The 21,657-nt window shown below is 33.2% G+C and overlaps 3 protein-coding genes and 1 pseudogene across 3 annotated transcripts; 1 reads left to right on the forward strand and 3 right to left on the reverse strand.

Moving 5' to 3' along the window:
* Positions 1–5,743: 5,743 nt before the first annotated feature.
* On the reverse strand, positions 5,744–8,430 carry LOC133691400 (uncharacterized). The gene is made up of 4 exons (XM_062111889.1): positions 8,196–8,430; positions 7,977–8,114; positions 6,632–6,819; positions 5,744–6,176 (listed from the first exon to the last, which is right to left on the reverse strand). Exons 1-4 carry the CDS (start codon positions 8,252–8,254, stop codon positions 5,983–5,985), a joined length of 579 nt encoding a protein of 192 aa, XP_061967873.1. The 5' UTR covers positions 8,255–8,430; the 3' UTR covers positions 5,744–5,982.
* A 596-nt stretch (positions 8,431–9,026) lies between these two features.
* Positions 9,027–13,794, reverse strand: LOC133691779 (hypothetical protein At1g04090-like; annotated as a pseudogene).
* LOC133690655 (uncharacterized) lies at positions 13,340–15,478 on the forward strand. Its single transcript, XM_062110902.1, has 4 exons — positions 13,340–13,533; positions 13,853–14,725; positions 14,925–15,097; positions 15,185–15,478. Exons 2-4 carry the CDS (start codon positions 13,865–13,867, stop codon positions 15,342–15,344), a joined length of 1,194 nt encoding a protein of 397 aa, XP_061966886.1. The 5' UTR covers positions 13,340–13,533; positions 13,853–13,864; the 3' UTR covers positions 15,345–15,478.
* Positions 15,479–16,783: 1,305 nt separating this feature from the next.
* Positions 16,784–21,595, reverse strand: LOC133690654 (nuclear transport factor 2-like). The gene is made up of 9 exons (XM_062110901.1): positions 21,333–21,595; positions 21,091–21,225; positions 20,153–20,504; positions 19,583–19,839; positions 19,039–19,222; positions 18,412–18,533; positions 18,267–18,335; positions 17,685–17,766; positions 16,784–17,273 (listed from the first exon to the last, which is right to left on the reverse strand). The coding sequence occupies exons 1-9, from the start codon at positions 21,375–21,377 to the stop codon at positions 17,137–17,139; spliced, it is 1,383 nt and encodes a 460-aa protein (XP_061966885.1). The 5' UTR covers positions 21,378–21,595; the 3' UTR covers positions 16,784–17,136.
* Between the last annotated feature and the right edge of the window lie 62 nt (positions 21,596–21,657).

Below are 21,657 nucleotides of genomic sequence, written 5' to 3' on the forward strand. Positions count from 1 at the left end.
CTTATACCAACACCTGGTTTTCATGCTGCAATCCCTTTATTCCTTCTTTATTTTTTCGTTCTTGTAGGCTTATTGCCATCTATCTGTTATTCCCAATACAGCACTAATAATAATAATAATAATATAATTCCTTAAGTGGCCAGATACTAACCATAGTTTTGAAATTTGATACCCGACACGCTTCGAGTTATATATAAATAAAAAATTAATTAACTTAGATTAATTAAAAAAATAAAAATAATATTATTTTATTAAAAAATATTATTGGGTTAATAACTAGATTTTAAACAAATTATCAAGTCAATTTAATTTTTTATTTTTTTAATAATATTTTTATATTAAAAAATAATTTGACAGTAATCTAGCCATAAGTTTATATATATATATATATATATATAAAGTCCTTCCGGCCCATGAAGCCCAAAAGTGTTGTCATCACTCATATCACGATAAATTGTGGAACGCGTCTACTATCAAGAGCTTTAATATCGTGGGTTGAGAAGCGGGACCCATTGGTGATGCTCCTCCAAACGACAAGCCGACAGCGGTGGGACCAAACATCCCACCGCTCAACAACAAGTAGGAGATAGGACCACGCGGGGCCCGCCCTCATTCATGATCAAATCAAATTTAATCAAATCGAACGATCATTCTGTGACCACCTAAGACCGTCCCTATGGCGACCCATCAACAAAGCTTTCACCACAAAACACCGCCACTTGTCATCTCGTCTCTAGCCTGGTTTAGGGTAGATTATTAAAGCTTTAAAGTTTTTTTTTATATAAAAATACAATTAAATTATATTTTTTATTTTTTAAATTTATTTTTAATACTAGCATATCAAACAATATGAAAATATAAAAAAAATTAAAGTAAAAAAAATTATTTTTAAAAAATATTTTTTAAATACAAAAACAAATATGCTCTTACATTTTAATGTGTGTTTATTAATGTTGAGTGCTTTTTTAAAATATTTTTCATATAAAAATATACTAAAATAATTTTTTATTTTTACATTTAACATATTAAGATTGTCGAAAAGAATTAAAATAAAATATTAATTTGATATTTTTTCAAGTGAAACATACTTTTAAAATGCATCTCGAAGTATAAGCTATTGTGCTATCAAACACTCACTAAATCATGTATTATTATATTAAACTAAATCTTTTAATTTTATTCAAAACTACATTAGTTCAGTTTTTTTTTCTTTCTAAACCATTGGTTTTAACTCGATCAGGTCAATCATGCAATGGGTTTATTACAACCCGAATCTCAAGTTTGTGACTAACAATACAGAAGTGGTACTTTGAAGACATCTCATTTACGCCAAGTCTCAAAAGCATACATACCATGAAACACCCCCCCCCCCCCACACACACACACACACACACACACACACACACACACATATATATATATATATATATATATATATATATATATATATATAATTAACACATTATTCTATAATCTTTTAAATATTCCCCAAAACTAATAAAACAATTTAAAACTTAAAATTACATTAAATAAAATCCAGCTTTTGAAACAAAATATAAACTTTAATGAAAATAATGGAAAAATAAATCGTCTAAGTTATTGAATCATAAAAAAATAAAAAAAAACCTGCGAAAACAAGCAAGGTATACCAATAAATAAAGCAACAGAATTTTTTAATCAAAGATCAACCTGTTAACGCAAGTTAAGAACCTGAAATAATATTAAAATAAAGGAATGAGTTCAACTAACTCATTAAAAGAATAACATTTAATATATATTTTAGTTATTTATAAGTATAAGAACTTAAACAAATATATATATATATATATATATATATATATATATATTAAAAATCAAACAAAATATATATATATATATATGGTAATAAAATACATATCAAAAATCAAACAAAACAATTAACTCATGTAACAGACAAAACCCTTACTTACTTGCGTACATTAAAACTTATTCAATCATCAAATTGTTTTGAATAAAAACCCTAAAGTCTTTTATAATTCTTCAAACATCAATTTTCTAATAAAAAACAAGAGGGAATCACTTGCTTCTTCTACCCTTCTTAAAATAGGAAAGCTTAAGTTAAGAATTGAATTCCTTGGTATTGAGAGAAAAGTCACGGTAAAGAGAAAGAGAAGAGAAGAATGGTAAATCAATTATTTAAAATACAAAGGTTAGGTTGGGATCTTGGGTTTCAGCCTATATAGTTAATTTATCAAGTCATGGTCAGATGAATATAAAAAATAATTTAAAAAAAATCTGATTTAAATAAGTCTCTGAATTATCATATTAAACCCGACTGAGTTTTAAAATAATAATTAAAAAACTAAATTTTATTTTTTTAATTCAAATTTTAAAACCAATATAAAAAAATACATCACGCAGAAGTATAAAAAAGACCTTAATTCTCACGTGCAATATTCTAAGAGCACCTCGAATCAACAAGATCGATGCTTCTAGAAAAAAAAAAGTAAATAGAAATGAACAGCTTTGAGGTCCGTGGTTAATAAAAGGCTCTGGAGTCCGAAAAGAGAAATGTTGGCTTGCTTTGCTTCTGGTAATGAGCACTCACACCTTTCCCGTGTGCCACGACCACCCTTTCTTTACAATTTTTTCCTCTTAAAGACAACGACCCCATTTAGTTTATGTCGTCCACCTGGCAGACACAAGTCTCGTATTTCCTTTTCCGTAATGCAATTTAATTACATGCTTAACTTTTTTTAAACTCGCCTGATCTATCCCAACCGCTTAATTTAACAATTATAAATCTAGATTTAACTCAGGTTAAAACTTTTAAAAAAATAAAAAATTAATTTAATCAAATCTAAGTTAACTAATCAAATCAATTTATAAACCGGTCTAGATTTGATTTGATTTTTTATTTTTATTTTTTTAATATAATATTATTTTAATTCATTTCTTAAAAAATATAAAATAGCATTATTTTGCTTTGATGACCAGATCTTTGAGTGGGTTATTAGCCAAGTTGGGTTTAATATCTTTTTATATATATACACGTGTCCAAGTGATTGGAGGCTTATTAATTCTATTAAGTTACATGCATTTTTGAAAATCATTAATATTAAGTCATGTTTAAACATATGTTACGTAAATTTTGAATTTAATATTAATAAATTTAGTAATTGTAATCATGTTTGCTAAGTCACTATTTATTTTTTGCCCATGTGTTTCTCTTTTATATATATATATATATAATCCAACAATCCATTTGTGTTTTTAAGCTCCTTTTTTTTCTTTATATTTTCTTAATATTTAACATTACTCTAACCAAGCCCGGTTTGCGAGTGGGATCCAAACAAAGGTTTGTTAAAGTTTAATTTTTTTTGGTTAAAAATATTTTTATATATATAATTAAACGATCCATTTGTGTTGTAATTATCTTATAAATGATGATTTTTGAGTATTTGATGTCATTTCACTTCATGATGATGAGTTTAATAAATTAAGAATTTAGTATAATGAAAAAAAGTATTAGACAAAAGAATAAGAAAAATGGTTCCTAAATAAGAAAAAAAATGTAGAAATTAATATGTTCATGTTTTCTTCTTTAGGGTTGGCCGACAATGATTAAGGGAGAGTCAAATTAGTCATGTTTCAAGTTAATATGAGGATTTTATCAATATATGATATATGGTGCAATTAAAATATAAATGAACAAGGGAAAATAAAAATAAAAGTATGATGAAATGGTTATGTGTAATTAATCATTTAGATTATTAGTAAGAAATTTAAATGATGAAGTTATATGTAATTCCATTAGAAATCAAAATAGAACATTGGAAAGTTAAATATAACAATGATTATTTTTATTACCGAGTCTATCAAAGGTATTGTTGATTAATGAGAAAATTGATCTGCAGGGGATACCTCAGCAACCGTGTCACTAACCCAAACCGCAGGAGGAGCTTCTAACATAACAGATAGGTGCCCAATACTTATAACATTGTTACATGATGTTAATGTTGTTATCGTGAAATTTATTCATTTGTTTTAATATTATTGTGTAAGTAAGTAAATAAATAAATGATGGAAGAAAACAAAATACATGAAGGGAATATTTGATTAGCTACTCCTGAAAGGAAGCTAATTACGTCAAAGAAATCTTGGCGTTGACATTAGGAAGGACACAATTAAGGCATTTAAAAAAACCTGATCTATTCTAGGTATTTAGATAACTAATGGTATCAATAAATTATATTGACATCGATAATTTTATTAAAACTTAATTAGTTACTGTTGAAGAGAGGCTAATGATGTCAAGGAGTTTTCTTGACATCATCATTTTCAAATAATAGACTTAAGATGCTTGGAAAGGGGTTGATTAGTTATTGCGGACCAAGACACTAATGATATCAATAAAACATTAATATCGGCATAAATTTCTAGTTTTGATTAGTCGATCCCGAGTAAAGGAGACTAATAATGTTGGTAAGATTACTAGTGTTGACAAGGTTCTAAGGATGGAGAAAACAAAAGGGGATTTGCATTAACTAAATTAAGGAATTGAGAAAAGTAATAGTATAAATACAACATTAGGAGATTGTAGATTTTCAAGAGAAAGGACTAGATATCAAAGAAGGTGTAATAATATGATTGTATTAAATAAAAAATAATAATTAAATGGAAATAAAACAAGAATGTATAACTGCAAATTTATAAGATAAAACATTGTTATAATTGTTGTGTTTTCATAATAATTATGTTTGTTTTGCATGGCCTTCTTATTTGTGCTAGGAGTAGTCTTTTGCTCATCTTGTTTTATTATTATAGACTATAAATAATATACACTATTTTGAGATAGATTGTAAACTTATTTAATTATGTATTAGCCACATTCAAACTTTGATTTTAATGCAATGATATGAACAAACATAATTATTAATACAATGTTTTTATGACTTGGATACTCATGTTTTAAATTTTATTCTTCATAATTAATTGTGAATGAATATATATATATATATATATATATATATATATATATATATATATATATATATATATAAAATCCAACGATCCATTTGTGTTTATAAGCCTTTTTATATTTTTTCTTAATATTTAACATTACTCAAAGTCTCAAACTAAGCCCCCGTTTAGGAGTACGATCCAAATAAAAGTTTGGTAAAGTTTAATTTTTTGTTGTTTAAAAATATTTTTTTATATTTTCAGATTATTTTAATATTATAAATCCCATAAATATTTTATAAAAATAATAAATATTGAATAAATAAGATATCATGAGAATTTTATTCTGATAAAAATAAATAATAATCGCTAGATTGTTTTGAAAAAAAAAATTGAATCAGGTTAGTATAAAAAAGGGTATTAAATATTAGAGAAAGTTTAGAAAAATAACCAAATAATAAATTAAAAGAATTAAAATAATCAAATCATTTTAATATATTTTAAATTAAAAAATACTTTTACAAAAATATAATTACCGAATAATTCAAAATTAAATTCATAAATCAGGTTACTTAACTCAAATTAACTCAATTTTTTTAAAAATCCTTAAATGACATTATTTTTTTAAAAAATCTAGAGCCATTTGGCCATACCAAGTCTTATAACTACCCAATCTTGATTAAAGGATTTTTTTTACCTACAAAAATGAAAAATTAGGTAGACTATCCTATACTTCCCAACAAACTACATTAAATTCATTTATCAGGAAAAGCTCTCGCCACACTTGTATCAAGATTAAAGGTACGGTAATGCTTTTTTAAAATATTTTTTAATTAAAAATACATCAAAATAATATAAAAATGCCACCACCTACAAACTAGAATAAATTAAATTCAAAAACTTAACCCCATAACTACAATTTACTAACGTTTTGCCCTAAAAAATTACAAAATTTTAGGACAGCGTAAATTCTTATTAATAATTCTCAATTCATTTGATGCGATTTAAGAAAGAACAGGGACTTATAGAGGATGCAACTTCTCAATTCTTCTCTGGATTTTGGGATTCCTGCTGCGGGCATTCAGTGCATGTGTTACAAGCTGGAGATGAGAAGCTGTCTGAGAGACTAATCCGCATGGTTTGCTGCCTTTCTTCATTAGAAGGGATATGAAGGAGAGCTTCCATTATCAGGATTTCCCAGTCCCGAGGAAGGAAAAATGAAAACCAACTGTCATCTGATAGAGAAAAAAAGTTATTTGCCTGTTAGCTTAGAAATAGAAGGTATAAGCTACAAATACAAAATACATAGGCAGCCCCACATATGTGTGTGGAGACTCGAACAACAAAGGGGCATGTAACTTCTTTCTTATTTCAATGAAATATAACAGCTGACAGCTAGCCCCAGTATGAGCATGGGAGGAGGTGATGGACAGTCCATCCTAAGGCATGCACTCGCACACGGTAGTAGCAGAAGAGCCCCTTGACAGAATTTACATTTGGGACGAGTGCAGAAAGTTCTAAAGGATTAGCAGCGAAAAACTAGCAATGATTTACATATCTGAGCAAGGGTTCTTATGCAGGTTAAGTCTTTGAGCATGGTAGGATAAGCTTGGCAGGTATGAAAAGCTCAAAGTAAAAATCAAACACGAAGACTGTAAAAGGAAAAATAGTAGATCACTAATGCACAAACCTCCATTACGAACTGCCTTCAATTGGAATACTCCATTGCCATGTGGTCCAGACACAGGAAATGTGCAAGACACAGACTGCCTCTTGTGAGCTACAGCAAGAGATGCATTGTACCATGGACCTTTGACAATCGGCTCCCCAATAGCATCTTTGATTGCTTGACTATTACTGGCTTTCTCCATGGCCTTGCTGAAAATTTAATAGTGAATTAAAAATATGTTACCAAAATGAGAAATCACACAAGGCAACAATTGACCAAGCAGCAATCAAATATTTCAGGAAAAGTTTGAATTTCCGAAGTTGATTAGACAATTCTCTGGCAACCTCCCCAATCATCCTCCTTCCAACCCAACCCTCGAACCCTCACCATCCACATAAAAACCCACCCTCCTCTAACTCCCCTTTTCCTTCAATCACGCTAAATATGATCAGTGAAATTCTCTATCAATTAGATTGCTGGCTGTTTCTTGATTTTAAATAATCAACACGGTCCAGTACTGACGCATCATTAACATGTTTGTGATACAAGAGATGTTGATACAGGTAACAGTACTCTTGTGCTAGTTGAGGGGGCAGTAAAGCCAGCAGTGGTGTGTTTGTGTTGGCATTGGTGATCTCAGCATGGCTGTGGTGTTGACTTATACATAAAGCAACTTTGGGTTTCAATCATGATAAAAAGGTTTCTTTCTTAAGCTCTAGGAATGCATAAAACCAGAAATAAATGTTGCAGGTTATCTGCTTGACAAATGAAGCAAAAGAAAAGCTTGATGCACCAGTGCTCAAAATCGCAACCTTATAACACACACACACAATCCATCCATGAAACTAAGAAGAGACAAATCAACATGCCTGCTTTCACAGGCAATCTCTAAATGGATAATGCCTAAAGAAGGTGCAATCTTTACGTATCTATTCAATCTTTAACAATTGAAGCAAAATAGCTTGAAAATCACAAGATTCACCGGTCCCTAACATTGCAACCTTTACATATCTATTCATTCTGTCCAAGAAACTAAGAAGAGACAAACCGATTTGCTTGCATCACAGACGATCCCTAAATGGATATCATGCCTAACGAAGGTGCAACCAATAAAGAAACATTAAATCTACAAAATCCTCCTTGATAATCATATTCAAGTAAAAACTGCCAATAGAGGGGGTCAAAACATCTTACTTCTCCATTTGAACCAATTTTAAGGACCATTCTAATTTCTTAGTTCAAACAAACATTATCATCATCTAACAAAAGCAACCCCATCAAGGCATCAATTCCCCAAATCCCACAACAAAAAAAGAAAAAATAAATCAACTTTTTTCTGATCAACGCAGTAAAAAATGTAAATTACCTGCTACAGCCATGATAAATAGCAAGATCATCAAGAGCACTCAAGGCCACACCACCTGTAACCGTAACCAACACAAAGGTAACTGCCTTTCGACCAAAAGACTTGTTGCTCTTTCCTTCATCCAAGTACTTCCCTCCACTAATTATGCAAAATTAAATTGAATTAAATTAAAATTTAAAAGGTGGATTCTTGGTTTGGCAGAAGAGAAGCGTCGGTTACCTTGAAGTTTGGGAACTTGGGGAGTTCTTGAACAAAGAAATAAATCTTCTTGCCAACATCTGTCTGTCTGTCTGTCACTGTTAGGATTTGCACAAGTGCTGTTTGGGGTTAGAGCTAGTGGATTAGCTGCACCGATTTGTCTAAGCCGCCATTCACACCGCTTTACCGAGAGACTGCAGCGAACTCAGAGCTTTAGCTTTTAATGGACTGGATTGGAACACATATGGAAAGAGAGAAGGGCAAGCATTAAATAGACCCTCAAGCTTGCAGGGTAGTGTCAGTTTGCACCTAAACTATTTTTTTTAAAAGCTTTTTTAATTTAATTTCTTTCAGAATCACTTAACATAAACGGTTAAATTCTCTATATCATGATATAATAATGATGTCATTATTCATTAAAAAAAAATAGAACTCGAACAAAACATGGATATTAAAAAGCTTTTAATTAAAAACTCATGAACGCTGAAGATATTAATTGATATAAAAAATTATTTGATTTTTTTAATGTAAAATTGTATAAAATTATTTGATATTGTTATTAACCGTAGTTTAATAGATCAATTTGTAACTTTTTAATTTATTTTTTTATCTAATTTAAATTTAAAATTAAATTACGTAAGAGTTGTTTTAACATAATTTAGTCAACTTAATCAATATAAAAATAACTCGATCATCTTATAAAAAAAATATAATAAAAAAATTAATATAAAAAAATCTCTTGAATCAATTCTTTAACTAACTTGAATTTAAATTTAAATTGCATGAGAATTATTCTAATATAATTCAATTAACTTCATCATTGTAAGGTAATCCGGAAACTATTAAAAAATATTGAGGATGAAAAAACAAAACAGTTAAGCTACACGAAGAATCCAGGTAATGATACATCTATTACATTCACAAATCACAAGCCTTCATGATCCTGTACCTGGCCATTTGAATCAATTACAGAAAAAACAGCAACATACAGGGCAGGTGCATGTGGAAGAGCTGCTGCACCTGCACACAGGATATATGTCAGCCAGATTTCTGCGTCCCAGAAAACTTTTGCTTGATGAGGAACCGTACTCTAACTCGATTATAAATCTATACAACAATGAGATATAAACACACAAAGGGATACCTCTTGAAGGCCAATCATTCTATAGCAGTGTAAAATAGGACAGAGTAATGAGAGCCAATGAGGTAGAGTCTAAAATAAGGAGGAGGACAGCTAGCCTCTTCCATCTCCCACCCAGGCGCTCTTCTCCTTCGGCCCAGTAGGACCTTCTTCTCCATAGAGCACCACTGGTAACTTATCAAATATGTTCTCACTGAATATCTATCCTCTCAGGCAAATGATTAATAATCTTATCTAGCTCAGTTCTTGAAGATACTCTGCTGCAATATTTTCATAATGGATGCTTGAATCCACGTATAAACTACTACGTGCTGCATCATTCCTTATTCCTGTCCGAAGTTTAGGGGAACCCTGAATGTAACACCCGGGATGAGGGAAGCTAGCATGTCCACTTTTTGACGAGTAAACAGTAGCTCTGTTCCCCGCTATGTACTCCAAATCATAAGCTTCAACACCTTCACCGCCACTGTTCCATAGCTGTCCAGTAAAGTTGCATACGCGGGAGTGAAATGCTCCCCGTCGCCTACATGCTGCCCAATTCTGCCGAGAGCAATATTCAGCTGGTCCATTGAAGGGACAGAAAACCCACATTGCAAGATCAGTGAAAGTCCCAACTAGAGCAAGGCTTCGCATGGAAGTAAAGTTTAGCACTTTCCAAGTTGCCCTGTTTGACAATATGTCTTCTGTCATTGGAAGGCAAGTCTCTCCAAAATGCCCATCATTTTCCCCCCCGCCTGGAAAATTAGTGCCCCCAGCATCTATGGGCTCGCCGGACAAATCCCCAGCTCTGTACAAGAGTGCTCCATTTTTGAAAAACCGTGACACAGAAGATGGCAAATAGACTTCATCAGGATGAAAGAAAACCGAAGGCCCGTGGCCGTAGTGCTTGATGAGTGCATGGATTTGCTCAAGGTTTGGCATGGCATGTAGTTGATGATCAGATCAAAATTCTTCAAGCAAGCAATGTTCAACTCCTCTTGAGAGGCCCAGTAGCCGCAGAAAAATGTTCCAACTGAAACACCTTTCCCTCGCATTCCTCGTTGGCTGGGCCTTGTACTCCAAACTCGAACTGTTATACCTAAAAAATCCAGAATATGATTCAAGCGGTAGGCGATGAGGTTAACATTCATCTGTCAGCTCAGCTCGAACACATCGCACTTCATCCAAACCTGGTTGGTCTGTGGTGCCTAGAAACCCCAAGGGCTTATAATCCTCAGGAGGCTGAGGAAGCCTGAAGAAACCACATCCGCCATACCTCTCCTCACTTCCATCATCTGTGCTCCAAACTAATGTATAGTCTAGGGGCTTTAGAAGAGCTGGTGAATTAGCAGCCTCTGGCTCAAAACGAGAACAAAACCCCTCAAGGGCTTCTAATTGAGTTGGAAATAGAGATTGGCAGCATTGTTTTGCTTCTAGAGACAAGTTGACAAAAATCTTTGCACAAAAGACCACACCATTAAAGCAATCGATAGATTCTTTCAAACTACAAATTAAGCATGAAGGACAACGTTTCTTGAAGACATTAGCCAACAAATAGAAAGACTATAAACAAAACAACCGAGTCCATCTTAACAAATTAGCACTGTTGAGATGACAAAGCAAAGTCATGAGAAGCCACTCTCAAAATTCTTTCTTTTTCGTTATATTCCAATCCAAATGAGAAATGCAACATCAGCAATCAGGCTCAGGCTTGATCAAATGCTTCTGTACATATAAACAAGTGCCAGGAATTTTTACTGTACTAAGCTATTAAATAAATATATAATTTTTTTAAAAATTAATTATTAACTTATGTACATGTATTTTTAAATTTAACACTAAAATTTTAATTTAAATATACTATTTAAAATATTAAAAAATAAATTTGAAAGTACATAAAATTAAAGTAAAAGTAAAAATAAATTTATTATTGAAGTTACATCCTTCGATATTTTGTGAAATATAATTCATCTATAATTAAATCTGAATTGATATTATAACAACCTCTCAATTGGGATAAAATAACAATTTCATGTCAACTGAAAAGCAAAGTAATTAAATTTTTTTCCTCTCTTAATTTCTCCCTCCTTCACTTGATTCTTACTTAAATTAGTGTTTTATAAGTTAGACTTTATAAGTTTACGAGTTATTCTCTTAATTTTTTTTTTGTTGGATTTTTTTTATATTTTTTTCTTTCATTTTTTCTTTCTTTTCTATTATGATTCTGAATTCCATTTTTATTCATATATTTTCAATTCTAACACGTTTTTCTATTTTCAGTATCTATTTTTTTTTTAATATAAAAAAAAACATTAAGAAAATGCAATTATACCCATCAAGAAATGAGAAGCAAACACAAATTTGATAGGGGGACACGACATTAATGAACCAAGAGAAATTCAGTAACCGGACAAAAGATGAACTTGCTAGTGTTCTACACCCAGACAAACGATAAAACGCACGCGTTCTGCATGGAACAATCCAACCGTGAGCGCCACGTGTACGGCTAGAAGCAAAAGAACAAGCCAAATTAGACAGCAATAGCTAGTAAAGAACACGTGTCAAGCTAGACTCAAAAACATTGAACATGACACAGCTGCGGCGTGTTCTTTCGTGCCATGTTTCATCGTGTTATAAATTTAAATTATTAAATTTTCTATGATTTTTAAATAATAAATTCGAAATCATCGTGATGTCAAGTAAATTTACTATAATAGTAATACTACTGGTTCGTAAATCTTGAATGATTGATTTAATAATTTAAAAATAATTGATTTTTTTTTAATTTTAGAATGAATAACTCATCTATTTCAATCAAGAGACTATATACTTTTTTGAAATAGGTTTTAAAGTTTTTAACATAAATACTTGTAAAACTACCTGTAAATTAAAAATAAATAATTTAATATGGGATAAAAATAACAATATCTCAACTATCAATCATGTCTTTTCTCTTTTATTAAGCTTAAAAATAATTTATTTATAATTAAGACTCAGTTCGGGTGATCAAGCACATTAATATATTTTTTTAAAAAAAATATCTTAAAATATAGTTTTTGATTATTTTATTTTAAAAAAATCAATAAGTTTTTAACCCGATTAAAATCAACTCTAATTTTTAATCGGCCGACTACATTTTCCAGATATGTATGTAAATATAATCATCCTTATCACTCCATAATTCACCCTAATCACTCCATAATTTGTGGGATTCCTTCTCGCTCAATAGACTCATATAATTGCTGCTAATATGAGTTTGTAAGTTGTTAATGATTTCATCATATTATAAATTTAAATTATTAAATTTTCTATGATTTTTAAATAATAAATTTGAAACGTAAATTTATTATAATAGTAATATTACTAGTTTGTAAATCTTGAATAATTGATTTGATAATTTATTAATAATTGATTTTAAAAAAAAAATTAGGATGAATAGACTATATAGTTTTTCAAAATAGGTTCTAAAGTTTTTAAAATAAAAACTTGTAAAACTACTGTAAATTAAAAATAAATAATTTAATATATCATAAAAATGGCAATAGCTCAACTATCTATAATATTTTTTTAAAAAATTAAACTTAGAACAAATTTGTCTAAAGTTAAAACCTGACTCGAAACAGGTATCAAACGAGTTAATATATTTTTTCTAAAAAAAAAACTTTAATATATGATTTTTGACTATTTAAAAAAAAAAAAAACAATCAATGAATTTCTTACCCGATCAAGAGTTAATTCCAGTTTTTAATCGGGTCAGTTTCTCACCTTATTTTCTTAATTCAAACCTGTTTAGCCTCCGAGACCCGGTTCGAAGCAATGATCTTTACAAGAAAAAGCAATGTGGACTTTTCAAATACGGTGGTGGCATCCAAAGAGGCATCCGCCTCCTAATTTTCAAGTTCAAAGACGAGAACTTTCCATGTGTCCTGCCCCTCTGGAATGAATGGACTTGCTTTAACAACTTGTACAAGGAAAACGACTTGATATTTTTCTATGCCAGCCCATCTCACAGCATCAAAGATTTCTCCACCACATAAATAATCTATCATGTCAAATACCTTTCCTCCCTCCCCCTTTACTATGCTATAAATGCAGGTTGTTGACGAAGTTCTAGATGGTTTTGTTCATCTAGTCTGTCATCCTTCTGGGCTAGCTGGCTTCTTTCTCTTCGACTAATCTCATACGAGGTGTTCCAGCTCAAGGGACTGTTTCGATTTTGCGTGATTGCATCTCAAAAGGGTACAGTGCTTTCTCATTTTGCTTGTGATGCTCTTGCTCGAGGATGTAGTTTGGCTTGATTTAACTTTGTCCCGTGTCCATAGACACCATGGCTTGTAAAGCCAATACCACCCTATAGGACACTACTTTCAGGGCATTTGCTCAACTGTAAAGCAGTTTTTATTGAGTTTTGTCTTCTGGGGGTTGGACATTTAAGCATGGCTAGCTTACTAGCTCAGGCCTCTGGCTTTGGTTCTGAGCCTTTGAAATCTTATCTTCCATGTGAGTTTTGTTTTTTTCTTGATCTATTCACGGAATCTTACACCCTTGGTTTTAACAGCTGAAGGGCTACATGTCACAAGCAACCATGTTGCTAAGGAGCTCTTCAACACCAGTTCTTGGATCCCTGCTCTCGTCTTTCTCCGACAGCCCTAACAACAGCAGCAGCAATCACCACCATGATATTAACACCACATTCAAGCACAGCCCAATTCACCACCAAAGCATAAACAAACTTCCATATCACCAAACTGGTTGCTTCTGTCTCAGCACCATCTCCTGCAATTCCTCTCCCATCTCTCCTTCCATTTCTGAATTCTCTGGTCGTTCCCATCAAGGCTTTCGTCGTGCTCAGTCTGAGGGAAACCTTCAAGGGCTACTAGACTATTCTTCTAACAACAACGATGCACAGCACCACAATCCGAACCAAACCAGGAAAGTCTCCGGGAGATCAAAGTGCTTGATGTTAGAAACTATACCATCATTTTCTTATAGTGCTTCGCGAGGTCGCTATGAAGATGAGGATGAGGAAGATGAAGATCAGAGTGACGTCCAAGATGAGGAAGAGAGAGCAGAATTAGAAGAGAATGCGGGGGCGGAAAATGGCCACTTTGGTTTAAGCAATAAGATGGAGAACATGGTTTTGACTGAGGAGGTGCGAGTCATGGATAGGATTTGGAGCGTAAATTTTGAAGGGAAAAGAGAGTGGATTAGTGAAGAGATGCACCTTGCAAGAGGGCCTGGCATTGATTATGGTAGTAATGGAAATGGTGGTGGTGGAGGTTATGGTGGCAGAAGTGGAGGTGGTAGTGGTGATGAGTTTGATTCAGGAGGTGGAGACATGCATGGCACGGGGGAGTATTATAAGAAGATGGTGCAGGAAAATCCCGGCAACCCTTTGTTTCTGAGGAACTATGCTCAATTTTTGTATCAGGTGAGTCCTGTTCCATTACTTCAAGTCTAATTCTTTCTTTTTATTTGGTTCAATGGTAAGGAGTATAGTTTAAATCAGCTTGGGCGTCAATCGATCAGTCTCTCTCTTTGTCGGATGATCTTAAGAACACATCCCTCACATGGAATTTTTTAATTGTTACTTGCTCAAAACTGATGCTAAAACCACAAATATTTCGCAGACAAAGCGAGACCTTCAGGGAGCCGAGGAGTATTACTCCAGAGCTATCTTAGCAGATCCTAAAGATGGTGAAATACTGTCACAATATGGAAAGTTAGTATGGGAATTGCATCAAGACCAAGATAGAGCTTCGAGCTACTTCGAGCGTGGAGTACAAGCTTCTCCAGAAGATTGGTAAGAAAAGCACAACATTATGTCCTAGAATCAGATTATGATCATCAAGGCGCTTCAGCTTAACAAATTCTCGATCTTTGTTTACAGCCATGTTCATGCAGCATATGCTAGTTTCCTATGGGAAACAGAGGATGATGATGATGATGATGATGTCGAATGTAAGGTGCCGCCGAAAGATTTCGATGCTAAGCCACCACATTTCCATGAAGGAGCAGTGGCTTTTGCCAGAGGTCAAGCTGTTAACTGAAGGCGTTGTGGTTATGGAAAAGAGAGGAGGAAGGTACAAGAGAAGAGAATCCATGGCGAAAAGCACCAGCTATGTAAAAACTGTATCATAATCAAGATCATCGTGTCTATCAATAAATGCCATCGATTCCAATACTAGAATTGCTCATCATTCAAGCACTCTGTCAACTGTGGTGAATGACAGCAGTTGGTAGACACTAGTTTTGTACTCAGCGCCACACCGCGGAGCGCTTAAAACAAATGAAAACGCAGGCGCAATGTTTTTTTAGTTATAAAAAAAAATTCAATCACAAATTAATTATTTACTAGCAACTATATTTCTTAGAATATTATTTTTATTTAGTAAAATAAAATTTTCATATTATTCTTAATTATATGAGAATAAAATGCATTTTGTATGAAACATTTTTTGAAAAGTGAAAAAAAATAAATGTAAAAGACACATGAAGCTAAGATAGTAAAAAAAATCATTAATAACAAAAAAATATATATTTCTTTTAAATTGAAGGATAGAAAAAGCATCAAGCAAACAAAAAAAAACAAATAATAACCTGGATATTATAAATTAACTCTTTAAATTTATGACCGCTAATACACTCAATTCGATTCAATGAATTGTTTTCTCAATTTTGTTCTCTTAAAAAAAAAACATAAAATAGCAAAAAACTGAAAAACTGAAAACAAAAGAAGCTTAGCTGTGTGGGCATTGGTATTGAAAGAAAATAGCCCAGGCGCGTGAAGCTTCCGGTTTACATGCCTGGGCCTGCCCAGGTTTAGTTTTTTCAATAAAAAAAAATCATTTTTCAACACTTTTTTTTTTAATTCAAATCACCTCTCAAAAATTAAAAAACTAGGAAATATAAATAAAATAATATTTTATACTAAAATTAAATTTAGATCCACCAAAGGAATTGACCATCCAATAACTACAAAAAATAAAAAACTAAATAAAATTTCCAAACAAAATTCAGAATTACCACCAATTTTACCCCTAAATTTCTTTTTATCCTCTACCTTTTAATCCAACCCCTCCTCCAAATAAAAAAATACCTTAAAAAATGCTATGAATGCTAATTTAAAATAAAATAATAAAAAAAAATCAATTGTACATAAATAAAAAAAAGCATACAAGGACCAAACTTCGATTTTTTAAAAAATCACCATTCCAATTTGTAAGAGTGAAAAGTAACAAATGCTACAGTGGTTTCATTTTTAATTTCAGGGCTTAATGCAATTTTCATACACTAATACGCTTAAACCATAGAAGAGACCTTACAGTTGGACAAGGGTGCAATTTGATCAAACAGATGAACATGTTTACGAACACTAGTGTGTGCTTGAAAGGTATATGATCACTCACTGCTAGGCTGCTGGGAGGGGGGCTAATTTGGACTCTGCATATAGCGAAAGGACAAACAATCCCACAAAGAAAAACGTTCGTTCAAAAGAAAAATTGCTCTTCTAAACCATAAAATCAGCAGATCACATCGATTCACCACATTGAGCTTGAATCAAAATTTTCCCACTCGAACTGTGTGATAAAAAGCATTCAAGGGGATTCGAAGCGTATCTATATAAACAAGAACAAATAACACAGAATACACTTGAAACTCCTTTCACGTGAAATGACACACTTTAAAAAGTACATATCTTTCCTGAAACCAATCAAAGGAAAATATTCAATCAGGAATCAACAACTCAAAAAACCTGTATAACCTTCAGATCAAAAAACCCAGGTCCAGGCAGAGTGGTTCATCCTTTTCACACTTCATTCCCTGATAACCTTCGTCCTATCAGAAAGCACGCTGATAGAAACCATTGCCTCTTGCTCTGTTGTAGTCACCACCATCTTGATTGCCTCCCCTTCCCAAACTACGGCCACCAAAACGCCCCCTTGGTGCATCTGTTTGGTAACCTCTCCCTCTTCCTCCTGCACAGAGCACAAATCAAGCAATTTTTTTACAGGGCTACAATAGCACAAAGGTCAAAAGCATTGATTGACTGCCCTAAGCATGATACAAAACACAAGGATATGGCATGTTATGACACTAATATTGCTTTCCAAAAGCAACATGGAATAATCCATGTCCAATCCATTGAGGTTGTCGCGCACTTGTAATGGATAACTTCACAACCACCACATAAACATTTATTTGTGGCGTCAAATTCTATTTAAACTGCCACTGCTTAAAAAAAAAACAATCATCAATCAGATACCTACCTTTGTCCTATCATTGTATGGATTTGATCTCAATACAAAAAAGACTTCTCCACTTAACAATTACATCTAAATAAAAGAGAGAGAGAGAGAGAGAGAGAATGAATGAATGAATGCACATACTTCCACCTCGAGATGCAATACTGGTGCTGGGTCTTCGCTCCTCAATGTAGACTGGCCTTCCAGCCAGCTGTATTGGAGATGCCTGCATTAAAAAAAAAAAAAAAAAACAGTTGAGCAGAAGAAATACTGTATGCAAAATACAGCATCAGAAAATGTTGAAATCTCCAGACATGAATGTGCCTGTTGTTTGCATCACATAAAAAAGCAATACTATCAAATAGCATGTCTATATTTCTCCGAAATACAAACACGCATGGATTTAATTTTCATTCTATAATTAATCTTAGAAGGTTTCCCATGGCTGTCAGTCCATGTTTTGCACGTCAAAAGCAAATCATAGGAACATGACAAACCAATTCATAGCATCTTACCAAATATTTACAAGGACTAAAGAAAATCAAATGAAACTTCAACAAAGCTAGAACTATTAATTAAATCGAATGATTGAGAAATTTCATCCTTATAGATGCTGAAGGCTACGAACAAGCAAAAAGGGGAATGCATTGACATTAAGCATAGAGATAAATTGGCAAGCAAATACGATAAAAAGAAAACAATCCTTAAATGATATTAAATTCAAACCTTGATTGCATTTTGAACACTTAGAAGATCTTCAAACTCAACAAAAGCATAGCAAACACCAACAACATCCTGCATGAATCAATTGCTATTTCAGCCACTGTGAACGTTACATGCCAATATATAGAGGAGAAGACAGAAGGTTCACCTTGCGATTCCTAACGAAAACACCATCAGGTTTGATTCTACCGAAGTGTTTAAACTCCTCCTCAATTTCTGCAGCAGTAACATCAGAGGGCAAGTTTCTCACATAGACAGATTTTGGCTCACCTGTATGGGAGGATGATCAAGAATCAACTTGATGCTTTCCAACTATGTTAATTGCTACAGGAATATGTTCTCCCAGGTTTCAAATATATAGAATGCAACACTGCAAATATAAATATCATTCAAGGGAAAAAAGTGATCAGCTACAAAAATCACTGTGCAGTGAGGAAAAATTGCCCAGATAGTTGTGCTGCTGCCAACAAAATAGTTCGTGTTGAAAACTTCTCACAAAAACTTGCAAAAAGTTTAAAGATTGTGTGGCAATTAAACTAGAAATCAAGGTATTGTGTTTGCTGGCATTGAGCTCATCAACTCCTTCCAAGGCACCAGTCATATCCGGAGTATAATTAGCTACAAAATTCAAAAGTTCCATCCAAAAGTACAAAATGGAAGAATGCATAAATTAAGCAAGATCACTGAAAAATCCAGACAAGGGAGAACAATATCACCAGAGCACAATAAGTCATGTTATAAGGATGAGCTTTTAAGGTAGAATCACATGCTTGACCTTCATCTACTCCAAAGCTTTCCTCTGTGGCCTCAACTCCAGTTTCTGTTGCATATGATACAGATTCTGGCTGCAGTGCAGTGGTTGTTGGCATATGATTCCAATCAGAAGTTGTAGGGGCACTCTTGTTAACAGGCGGCTGGGTGGCAACTGATGAAGAAGACGGCCCCTTGGAAACTAGTAGCTATCACATGTCCACCATCAGAAAAAATACAGATTAAAAGTTACTTTCCATGTCCCAGCGAAAATAAGTTAACAGCAAGAGATACCACAGGGAAAACATGAAAATAAAAACAACTATGTTCCTGTAATATTTTATGCAAATACTATCATCACCTTGATCTTTCACAACTTTTATGCCTAGCTTTGTATATTAAGAAGGCATCAACAAAGAGGCCTTCATCAGAATTGATTGTACTCAAATGTTAAAATAACCACTTCTAAATCATTTTAGATATGCCTTGTATGGCTAAAAACCACAAAGATGCAGATGTGCACGCAAAACAAAACAAGAAACAAATACAAGCAAAGAATAGATGCCTACTATTGAAGCATATGTTTTCTTTTGAGGCTCTTCCATGGGTTCTTCTGGAGCAGCAGTTGGAAAATCTTGTCCAACATTTACAGCACTTTGAAATGAAGCAGGTGTTTCCACTACAGGAGTTTCATCTACTACAATTTCAGTCTCAAAGTCTTGTTGCTCTTGTTGCTCTGGGAGACTGTACTTGTCAACTGGATCTTCATCTATGCGAACTGAGTTCACATATTCTCTAGCTTCTTCCTCCAAAACATAGTCAGAAACTGCCAAAACTCACAGATTAGACCAAGTAATACAAGGCAGTATGTTGTAATATCAAATGACCCTCAGAAACTACAAACCGAGAGATTAAAAGTTCATTGATTTTAAAATTAACAAACAAGTGTACACACATACAATCCTGATTTTTTTTTCAGTTAAACTATTAGATCCAAACTTATAAACTCCCCCCACCCCCGCCCTTTCACAGCTCAAACCAAAGCCCAAGGAGAAGCAGACAATGAAAAAAGGGAAATTTTTAATTCACCACACCAATATAAATTTAATACTTCACCGTATCCATCATCATCCTGTTACCTGGAGGCTCTGGAGGAGAGTGAGAAGAATCTAATTGTGCATCAAAAGTCTCGTCAGATGATACAGCCACTGGATGTTGCATGTACATGTTTTCAGATGGCCTGGGTGCTAGATTTTGTTGGTAAACAACTCCATCGTCAACAAAGTGAAAGATATCGTTGAGAACAAAGTAACCTTTCTCCTGTGGAGCCAGGAAAAAGGTCTGAACAAATTTCCTTCTATTAACAAAATCCTTGGTCTTAACAGAACCAGACACCATAACCAGAACACCTCCATTCCACGACTCGAGCGAATTGATAGTCTTGATTTCAATAGCAGAAAAGTTTAAAGACATGACAAGCGCATGAATTTGCTGGAGAGAAATAAAGCAAAAACAATTCAATGAATAATTACAATAGGAGGAAAGACAGCACCATAATTGGTAAGAAAAATTTCCAAGCATAATAAATAATTATTCCCGTGCTCACTTTCAAGTCATCCTACAAAAAACATTTACCCTCAACAACAAATTCACGATAATACATGTGTTTACTTCCATTCAACATACACAACATTTCTGCTATAAAAAATCAGAAACACTAAACAGTTCAAAAAAGGTTGTGCCCGACAACAACTGAATAAAAACGAAAAAAATAGACAAAAAAAGCCAGCGTGTGCATCCATTGAAAGCAAAAAAAGATGAAAAATCTAAAAAAAAAAAAAGCAGCCACCCGGTAGAGTAATACAAGTGAAGTAGTGAACCCACTAAGGCACCAACTATTAAATATAAACAGTAAAGAAAACCCTTCATGTAAAGCTAAACGCACATCTACCCAGATCAAATCAGGTTCTACAAACAAAAAAAAACAAGTGTGGGCTTTTTATAGGAACAGCTCATGTCCATCAAAAAAAATAAAAGACCATGAAAATTCAAATCACCAAAAAACGAAAAGAGGTACCAGCATTGTGTTAGCAGAATCGGTAGAATGGGCATCGATACGAATGATGGTGCTGCCATCGGCATAGAATCGATGCACGAGATCTGGATGCTGTTGAAGTACCTGATAATACTGCCCAACAAAGTACGAACCAACCTAACGAGCCACACACAAGAAACTATCCATCAAAATGAAGAGAAGATAGGGTTTTATAAGCATAAATATTTACAGGAAGAAATATGGAACCGTAAGTACGTACGTACCTGAACTGCTTTTACGGTTACCGGCGGTGGATATGGACTAGCCATTTTTATACTGAGTGAGATTTAGCGAATCAGGGTTTATGATTGATGGTGGTGAGGAGAAGAAGTGAGTGAGAGAGAGCGAGAGGATTTTATTAGGGTTTTGAGATAGATATGTTTCTGATTTTGATTCAAGAAGATTAGATTGGATAGATAGATCTGTGGAGAGAGAGAGATATAGGGATGACCGCAGGAAATCATAGATGTACACTTCGAGCCGTCGCGACCGTTCATCCTATGTGTAGGATGAGTACATGTGTTGTGGTTTGGGTTTTTGTGCCCGTTT

Source organism: Populus nigra, chromosome 4, assembly GCF_951802175.1.
Source record: "Populus nigra chromosome 4, ddPopNigr1.1, whole genome shotgun sequence".
NCBI classification, from domain to species: domain Eukaryota; kingdom Viridiplantae; phylum Streptophyta; class Magnoliopsida; order Malpighiales; family Salicaceae; genus Populus; species Populus nigra.